The 10,517-nt window shown below is 31.0% G+C and overlaps 1 protein-coding gene across 1 annotated transcript; it reads right to left on the bottom strand.

Annotated features, from left to right (window-relative positions):
* Nucleotides 1-871: 871 nt before the first annotated feature.
* Nucleotides 872-1,985, bottom strand: LOC135951929 (acanthoscurrin-1-like). The gene is made up of 2 exons (XM_065501680.1): nucleotides 1,904-1,985; nucleotides 872-1,832 (listed from the first exon to the last, which is right to left on the bottom strand). Exons 1-2 carry the CDS (start codon nucleotides 1,916-1,918, stop codon nucleotides 1,173-1,175), a joined length of 675 nt encoding a protein of 224 aa, XP_065357752.1. The 5' UTR covers nucleotides 1,919-1,985; the 3' UTR covers nucleotides 872-1,172.
* Between the last annotated feature and the right edge of the window lie 8,532 nt (nucleotides 1,986-10,517).

Genomic DNA, 10,517 nt, shown 5'->3' with positions numbered 1-10,517 from the left:
TAGTTCAAATAATCAAATATTTTTTTAATAGTTGCAGATGTATTTGCTAAAAAAATTTAAATAAATTACCAAATATATTTAGCATTTTCATTCTGATACCTCAGGACACATAAAATGGAAATTAAAATTGGGTCAGCATCATCCAACATGGTCAACACATATTTGGCAAATTATAGCAACGAAGTTGTATTCTATATAACGAATTGTAGTTTAAAATTCAAAATCCTTTTCCCTTGTGTAACTTTTAATATTTAAAAATACAACATTTGTTCTAAATCAAATGCAAATGAAATATAACGATTATACCTAAAAAACATGCTGTTGAGTTTTATATGCAAATTAAACGAATTAGTTTTTCAAATATATATCCGTTTAGTGGAGTAAAACACTCATATGATCGAAAAAATATGTGCACAAAACGTGTGTTCCGTTTTAAAGTCAATGAATAATAGTATAGCATCTAACCTACTGATTAAAATGAAGTTTAGGTGAAAATTATTTTTTGAAGAAAATTGTATTGGAGAGAAAAATTTCGATCAAAAAACATAATTTTATTGATATGTGGTATAAATGTTTTCTATGGCCGTACAAAATTTGTAGTACTACAGAATTTGGAAATTTGTTTTGTTTTGTTTTTATATAGGTCCAAAGTTTATAGTTTTAAAAAAAGAGTGCAAAATACTTAAAGTAAAACTTTAGAACTGTTAATCAGACTTTAAAATGTTTGACATTATATGAAAGTTAATGAAGCGTAGAGTTTAAATTTATTTTTTTTTAAATAATTAAATGAATACAAAATTATGTTGGCGCCATTTACCTGTTATTAGTCCTTTATAAAAATGTACATAGAACTTTAATTTTTCTTTAGATATTTATTTTATATTATGTATATACTTCGACTTAGGTGCAAAGAATGAGACTATCATGTGCATTAGTATGTCCTTATAGGGTCAAATATTTTTGAGATTTTTCGGAAGAGGTTAGAAAAAAACTCAAAAAAAGGCCGACAAACCAATTTTTGGCAAAACTCGACTTGAAAGACCTCTAAACCTCTTTCGAAAAATATGAAAAAAATCTCAAAAATACTTTACCCTATAAGCTTTTAAATTAAGCTTGAGCACCCATGAAAATAACCAAAAAAAATTTTGGGACTCACTTGGAAACCATCTTGATTACCATTTAATCCTTTTTCCTTGGTGATCACCTAAATCAAAGCCACCTTGATGTACGCCTCCAAAGCTGGCAGGATGTCGTTCAAAACCACCTGGGCTTCCACCATGAATACCACCAAATCCACCATGATGTCCACCCAATCCACCAAGGCTACCACCACGAACTCCTCCAAAACCACCTTGATGTTCTCCCAAACCACCTAAGCTACCACCATGAACTCCTCCGAAGCCTGATGAATGTCCTCCCATACCACCTAGCCTACCACCATGAACTCCTCCAAAACTACCTTGATGTCCTCCGAAACCACCTAGGCTACCACTATGAGCTCCTCCGAAACCACCTTGATGTCCTCCAAAACCACCTGGGCTTCCACCATGAATACCTCCAAATCCACCTTGATGTCCTTCCAAGCCACCAAGGCTACCACCACGAACTCCTCCAAAACCACCTTGATGTCCTCCAAAACCACCATGGCTACCACCATGAACTCCACCAAAACCACCTTGTTGTCTTCCGAAACCACCAAGGCTACCACTTCCAAAACCAGCTGGATGGCCTCCGAAAGGCATTTGGAAACCACCGAATCCACCACCAGAACCAATATGATGAACATTTGGAAGCAAAGCAAAAGCAACGCCAAATAAGGTCACAAACACGATCTGAAATTATTATTTATCCGCAAAAATTATTTTTAAATAATATTATTAGTAAATTAATTTCTTTAATTTACCATAATTTTTGCCATTTTGTTTTATTATATTTGTATTACAGTATTTAACTTGTCAGCGCTTCAACAAATAAGTTTGCTACTAGCTCTTAATTCCAACACAATGGGTATTTATACAAAAATATATACTTCAGTTAAGGTTAGACGATATGTTTTTCATATGTATCATGACATGTCTTCAATATATTCGAAATTTGATAACAGAATAAATGCAATTCTGACATAATATGTGTCCTAAGTAAAATAAGATTTTCGAATAAATAAAAGAATTAAAATATTTATTGTTGTCTGGTTACAAATATTACCTAAAATATATGCTATACGTTTGAATCTCGTAATAAAATATAGAGTTGAAAAACAAACAAAGAACTGTGCACTTGCAAAAGACTAATCGTATAATCGCTTATCAGTAAACGATTAAAACTGAGACCAACAGCAATCCAAACATAAACTCCGATAAACCCAAAATAATTGTGTATGAGTAAGACTGACCGCAATTCTATTGACTTAGCTTAGAGATCGGACTAACAGCAAATCTTTTATTGAACATTTGTTTGTATGATTCATTCTCTATTTCTAATTTCTTGTAGATTGATTTTTTTTCTATTTCTTTTTCATTAGTAATTTCATAACCAATAGTGTTATGCATTAATAATGAATTGGTGTGCCGTTTTAGTAAAATACAATAATTCCTTTGAAAACAAGTTGTATTTTAAGTTTGTGTTTTTTATACGAAGACATTGAGCAGAATGAATTTTAATGCTTTTAATTTCGACTGTCCTGTGGTTTCCAGTCTATGTCTTGATTAGCAATATAACATTTGGTGGAAAAATTTGATTTTGATAATAATAAATGCTAAATAGAGATTGAAAATTAAACTTTTATAGTTTGTATATATTTTGGGGTAGGTATATTGAGTTTGTCATTCCATTTGTAACATATTGAAAATTATATAGATTCTGTGTCGTTATAAAATTCTAAAACGATCTAGCAATGTAATAGATTACAAAATGAAATTTCGTTTGTCAACATATCGTTTTCAGGTTGGAATTCGACTCCAATAATTCCAATATATATAGAAATCGCTGCATACAATTTTCTGAAGATCGGCCAATAAATGGTTACAGCGCCCATATTAGGACCGCATTAGAAAAATACGTAAATACGTCAATGACAGAGTTTATTGACATCTATTGCCATTTTGCTAAACAATTATATTTTTTGAAGTCATCGTTTATGATTTTTTGCAAAACTTTGCCGTCAGGGTGCTCTGGTTAGATAAATATATTAATTTGAAAATATTGTAAAAATCATTTTTTTAAGAGACTTTAAGGCATTCAATAAAAAAAGCACAGAGTGTTTAGTGTTCATCGAATTCATTGTTAATTTGATATTTCGGTTGTTTGGTCAGAAAATTTAGTCGCATATTTATCGATTTCTAAAAAAATTATACCAAACAAAAATTTGTATAATTTTTATTTTTAATGCCAACCACCACTGTGGTTAGTAAACTAACCACTTGACTCCACAAAAAACCTTGGAATGGGGTATTTTTTTCATTTTTTGATTACTTTTTTTTTACTTTTAATAAAAAACTAATCTTGATTAAAGTAAAAATGCAATTTTTTAGATTTTAAACTTATACACAAAACAGCGTGGCTGAAAGACTTAATAGCTTACAAATATTCATATTTGATTATAGACCACATATTAGGTCCATTTCCAAAAACAATCAAATATGCAAAAATCTCCTATAAATATCATACTCCATTTTAAATTCCACATCAATAATCCTCATGTAAATATCGATTCACAAAATTGTATGATAATAGTCCCCACATCCGAAAATACATTAATGAACAGTTATAGACAGTTATCTATTTTGATAAAAAATTAAACTCAAATTTGTTTGAAGAATTTCAAGTTTGTTTCAATTATCGCTAATTCCTTATACCCTGAAAACTAACAGTTTACTTTCCAACTATAGTATGACTTGCAAGCCTTCATATCGTTCCGTTTAGACTTTTTTAAGGCATTTGCATTTTATAATACTTGCTTTAGTGTCTAAATTTAAATCTATCTTACTCGATATGGATGAAGATGTTGGGATCTCACCAATTCAATTCTATCTATATTCCGAAGTTCTCTTTTCTACTTCATTTCTTTCAATCCTATCAATATTTTTTTGCATTCTCTTCATTCTCTGAATTGTGTCATATGAAAGGATCAATTGCATCTAACCCAATATTAAATGTTGGAATTTAGATTATGTAGCTTTAGCTGTATCTATAGGTGGTGCAATACAATGGAAATTTTTTGGTGTTCTGGGCAAGAGACTACTACAATTGCGTCTAAGATTAACGTACGTATATACATGAAGGCCTAATCGCACGGTGGTCCCAACACCGGATAGAAACAACACGTCTATCACCTCCATTGTGTCGCTTGCAACGAAAACACAATAGGCAACTTTTTGTACAAGCTAATTGCTCGAGAGCTCGGGATATCTAATCTCTACCATCATAGCTAGCTAATCAATCAACAAAGCCCAGAACAATTATTGAAGCAGCAGTATCCGGACTAGTAATCCGGTGAGACATATAGTCTCTTACATAAAAAGCTCCCAGTCGGTAAGTCAAAGTGTGTGGTTCTGTCTCCACATCGACCGGGAATCAAGCTCAACTTCCAGTAGCTGCGATTTTAAATAAACAAACCCTAACCAGGAATTAGGCCGTGCACCTCTGGACCCCATTTTCACCCAATATTTACCTCAGGAGCATAACATAGAGATGTGATTTTTCATAAAGTTACCATATATGCACCAAATCGGAGGCATGGGACTATAGTGCGATAACTTAAACACACACAAATTATACTGACACTACACCCTTTCATATCTAACTCTTTATATAAGTGCCGCAAGTTTAAGTACCTTTGACTCTCCTTGAATTTCAACAGGGTGATTTTCAAAAACATTTTTTGAATGACGGGATCATTCTCAATAATAATTTTTTACACTGCATTTTTATTTAGCCAGTTGTTTAGAAGATATGTACTATTCTTTCCCGTTTACTGTGTCATCAGTCCACTCATTTGTGTTTATCAAAACTAGATTAATAATACATTTGTTAATACATTTAAAACTAAAAGTTTGTTTATTACTATTTATTTTTTTAGAATTTACAAAATGTAGATTATTGAGAAATAGGCCGTTGACAGCTTTAAGATGGATAGCTCAAATTTCAAAATTAATGTTTTTGTTGCCTTTATACTACTATATTTGATAGCCGGTAGGAAAGTGTTACATTATTGAATAACATGCATTTAAGCATATCTAAAAAGTAATGTAAAAACTCAACTTACAATTTAAATTGAGAATATTAACTATTATTTTGCCTCACCAAACAAAACCACCCTAATATATTGTACATAATTTTGAGCACCTTTAAAAAAGTGTAATACTTAAAGTGTAACATTTACTTGTGCATTTATTTCTGCTGAAAAAAAAAAACTTCAATTTATTGGCAAACTTTTTCTTACTATACCGTTTACTGTTTCTTTTTATTTTGTCACTAATTGTTTAAATATTGGCAATAATGATTAAACTAATTAATAACAAAATTTATAATTAAACAAAGTTTAAAGCATAATTGATTTTACTAAAAGGTAAGAGAAATATTCACAACTTTTTAAAAGTTTTAAAGACATTTTTTATTACACTGCTAGAATAAAGAAAGATACAAGCGGATGTTAAAAAAAACAATTAAGACAAAGCGCAAACTTGATTATATTATTAGCAAAAAATAACATTAATTACTCAATAATGTAAACTTTAAGGTAGAAAAGTAAAAAAAATATAAAACATCCCTTACAATGTATTTGTTACTCTTTTTTTTTAATTACATAACTAGGAAAGGTGCTAGAAAAGCACTTAACATCAATTCAACAAGAACCATAGTGATTATCCAACACAGACTTACACACTAACATCCTGATGAGGATTTTATAGCTTTTTATGGAATGCAGCTCGTTTACGAATAACAAAAAATCATTGATATTAGAGCATGTTTTTTTAACGTCTTAATATACTTTTTCTAAGATAAACTGAGCAAAGAAAGCAAGGAGAAAATAAAATAATATAAGAATCAGAATATCATAGAATAACAAGTAAGAATTTTTATATTCGGCTGTACCGAAGCTTATATATGCAGACTAGAGTGCTCCAAGATTGTATGGACGGAAACAATTTTCTAGTTACAGGCCATCCCCCCCACTAGAATTGTTCTATGTAATTTCGAAATTCGTTGTGTAAAATATTAGGATGATAGGGTAACGCTAACTGGTGCCGCAACGACACTGAAGTTTTGAGGTTAATTTTTTCAGTTTTTGTAAATATTTTACCATTAAATAATTACCTTTGCAATTAAATTTAAAAGAATCGAAATGTGTACGCAACTGTTGTTCTAATAAGATATAAAAGACATAAATTGGTTAAAAATTGTTAAAGTTATTAATAATTCGCCAGGCCATTTTAGAAGTTTGGGGTCATTTTAACCCCAAGTGCTCATAAGGGTTATTTTAAATTTATCTGCTGTTTTTGTAAATACTAGACTTTGTGTTATATTTTTCTTCAGTTTCATTAAAATCGGCCCAAATAAATATAACATTTCGCTATCTTTCCATGAGAAATTAAAAATATTAAAAAATTTAACTTTTGACTTTCACGATTTAAAAAAAATAGTTTTTCTCGAAAATCGCAAAATTTAAATTGCAGGAACGGAAAATCTATAGGAGGTATTGTCATACTTTTTTCACATTTTTATTCCATATTATGTTCTCAATAAATCCCAATGAGAAATTCCAATTATAGAAAAATTTAACTTTTGACTTTCACGATTTAAACAAAAAATAGTTTTTCTCGAAATTTAAACCGCAGGTACGGAAAAACTGTAGGAGTTATTGACATATTTTTTCATATTATTATTCCCTATTACATTCTCAATAAATCCCTGTATGATGATCAAAAAATTCTGAAATTTTGTTTAACAAAATTTTTAAAAATTTTAAAATGGAGTTTTGAAACTGCCTTAAAAAAAATTATTTTTTTTTTGGTCAGACCTGTTCAAGGTTAACGGTATTCTACGAAGACAAAAACTCATATTCAAGTAACTATGGATATATTTGAAGTAAAAATTAGCTTTTATATTAATATTTCTCAAAATATGTTAATTTTCTTCCTACATTTCTGGTTCTAGAGGCCTGAGACACTTTAATGTCCTGGGGAATTTTGAATAACTCAAATTTTTTAACCAATTTTTGTATTTTATATCTCATTACAACGACAATTACGTACATATTTCGATTCTTTTATATTGAATTGCAAAATGGCAAAATTTTTACAAAAACTTAACTCTCGTGCGGCACGTAAATTTTTAACCGATCAGCTCAAACTTTTGCCAAATTTTTTTTTTGCCTAACCTCGCACAAAACTGGCCTTCGTTTTTGATGAGTTTTCAATTTTTCAATACATTGAAGGTTCACCTCAATACATATGTATATAAGGTCCACTTCCAAGAATCGCTCACGAAAATAAATTACTGTAAGTTTAAGAAAATAGGGCTTTTGCTTATATTCGGGCTAGACTGACTACAATACTTTCCTACTTGTAATACACTCCACCACCATAAGTTGTGAATGAGGGTATATATAAGTTTGTCATTCCCTGTGTAACATTGAAAAATATTCACCTGAGACCCAACAAAGTATATATTATTGACCCTTATGAAATTCTATGTCGATTGAGACATGTCCGTCTGTCTGTCCGTCAGTCTGTCCGCCTGTCCGTATGTTTGTATGTGTAAAACACGCTCACGTCCAAAATAAGCAAATAAAAATTGGTATACTTACAAAAAAAAAAGTTTATTGTTCTCCTAATCAGTTTGCTATTGAAAATCGGCAAAATCAGTTCAGTGGAACCAGGTTTATGAAATAAAGTATGAGACAACCTAAAAAAAACTTGATAATTTTAACATAGTTTTTGTTATTTGTGCAAATATATTGCAGATAATACCATAACCGTTATTTTTATATTAAAGAGACTAACTCTGGCAAAAATTATAAGATTCGGTCCATGATTTCTCCTAGCCCCCATACAAATCTCTTCCCGAAATATGGTTCTATGGTCTGCAAATGCTTACAAAATTGCAGTAGCCACACAAAATGTAGGAAAAATAAGTTTCGTGCTTAAAAAAATCACAACACCAAATTTTTTGTTATCGGCCCATATTTGACCATAGCCCCCATATAATGTTCACTTCTTAAAAAATAATAAAAACATATCGACATCAAAATGAAATTACGCACAGATCAGTAATTTGTATCCAGTAATCATACTTCTGAATTTTTGGAATATCGGTCCATATTCAACCATAGCTCCCATATAAGTTCCACTCCCGAAAATCACTAAAATCCTCATAAATTTGTTACAAATATAGTTATTCGGTTGAAATTCAAACAAATTTATTTAATATATACAAAAATCTATGTACCAAATTGTATGATGGTAGGCCCATTATTGGTCATAGCCTCCATATAAGAACCACTTCAGGAAAACACATTAACCTGCACAAATATCCAAAAAATCTGTACTGAACCAAAATTTTACACCGATCAGTAATTTGTATCCAAGAATCGTACTACAAGATTTTTTAAATATTGGTCCATAATTCGGCATAGCTCCCATATAAGATCCACTCTTGTTAATAGCGTTGTTTATATGAAATTCTACAAAAATGGCCCTCAAATACTTAGGACCATAAGGTCATAGCATCTATATATTAAACCAAAATAGTACACAGATCAGTAATTTGTATTCATAATTGGCCACAGCTATCATATAAATACGTAAAAATCACTTTAAAATATTTTGTGACAATCGAATCATAACAGGTTATAGTTCCCATATAAGTCCCACAACCAAATATTTTGAAATTTGTTTAAATCTATTTGTATACCCTTTTTATACCCTTCACCATGAGTGGCAAGGGTATATATAAGTTTGTCATTCCGTTTGTAATTTCCACATTTTTCATTTGCGACCCCATAAAGTATATATATTCTGGATCATTATAGATAGCGGAATCGATATAGCCATGTCCGTCTGTCCGTCTGTCCGTCTGTCCGTCTGTCCTTCTGTCCGTCTGTCCGTCTGTGTGTTGAAATCAACTTTCCGAAGCCCCCAAATAACATACATACATGATTCATATATCAATATCTCCGGAATTCTTCCGGCTCGGTTGCTATTTAAAATCGAGAAAATCGGTCCACAAATGGCTGAGATATAAGGAAAAACCCAGGACAACCTCGATTTTTTACCTATTTTTGACCTATATCTGGATTACTAAGTTATTAATATAGACAATATGGATATCTAATGATAGATATTTCAGAGACCTTTGCATCGACATATATAAGACCATAGTAAGTTGGACCTGGGCTGAGATATAACCAAAAAAACCAAAACACAATGTAATTTGTTATTGCTTTCTATGACGTCATGCAAATATATGTATAATAACAAACAAATCTTTATTTGTATGTATGTGTTTTTTTTGTCAATCTCCAGCAATGCGAATTTATATACAAGGTGGTGTCGATTCTACAACAAGTACAACATTTACAAAAACAACTTGCAATTTGTTCTTGTTTATGTGGTTTAAGCTGTCAAAGTATGCCTGTTGTTTGTGTTACTTTTACGTTTGTTGTAGCATTCGCCGCAACAATCACAGGATATTTGACAGCTCAAACATCCAAACAACATTATCAACACCACCTGGTATATAAATTCGCCTTGAGAGAGAGCTTTTTATAATGTGTTCTCAAAAGAGCAACTCTCTCACGCGTACACAGAACCAGTGTTGCTATATATTTTTTGAAGAAAACTTTTTATTTCTAAGTACATACTAAAATTACAAAACCCAATTCATACATATATGTAATCAAACTGAGATAATTTATGTGAATTTAGTGCTGGAGACACTTTCAATATATTCAAATCAATCTCCCCATTTAGTGAATGAATTTGGGGACTATCATTTTGAAATCATCGGTTCAACTTATTGATATCAATTTTCCAAAAAAACTTTTTTTTTTTAAAATAAAACTTTTTGCGTCTCAAAAACCTTGCTAAAAAGGGAAAACTTGACATATGGTAACACTGCACAGAACACATATTGTACAAAAACAACAACCACGTTGTTTGAGCACGTTGCGTTTGCGCTTATTTAATTTTTGTTGTTGTTTGTTGCTATTGTCAACAAATAATTGAGCAACGCAACCACTCCCAGCAAGGCGAATCTATAAAAGGTGACGAGAGAACTACAACATGTACAAAAACAACAGGTACTTTGTTTTTGTTAAAAGATAGTCGAACTGTCAAAGTTGCCTGTTGTTGTTTTTGCTTTTGGGTTTGTCGTATTTTTCGCCACAACAATCACAAGTGAATTGACAGTTCACTTGTCTAAACAATTCGCCTTGACTCCCATATTGTTATTCTATTTTTTTAGCCGTTTTTAAACATGAAAGTAAATAACAAACATTTCAGAAAAAGCTTTTTGTT

Source organism: Calliphora vicina, chromosome 2 (assembly GCF_958450345.1).
Source record: "Calliphora vicina chromosome 2, idCalVici1.1, whole genome shotgun sequence".
NCBI classification, from domain to species: Eukaryota; Metazoa; Arthropoda; class Insecta; order Diptera; family Calliphoridae; genus Calliphora; species Calliphora vicina.
Note: the sequence above shows the minus strand (reverse complement) of the source record. Positions and strands in the feature narration are given on the sequence as shown.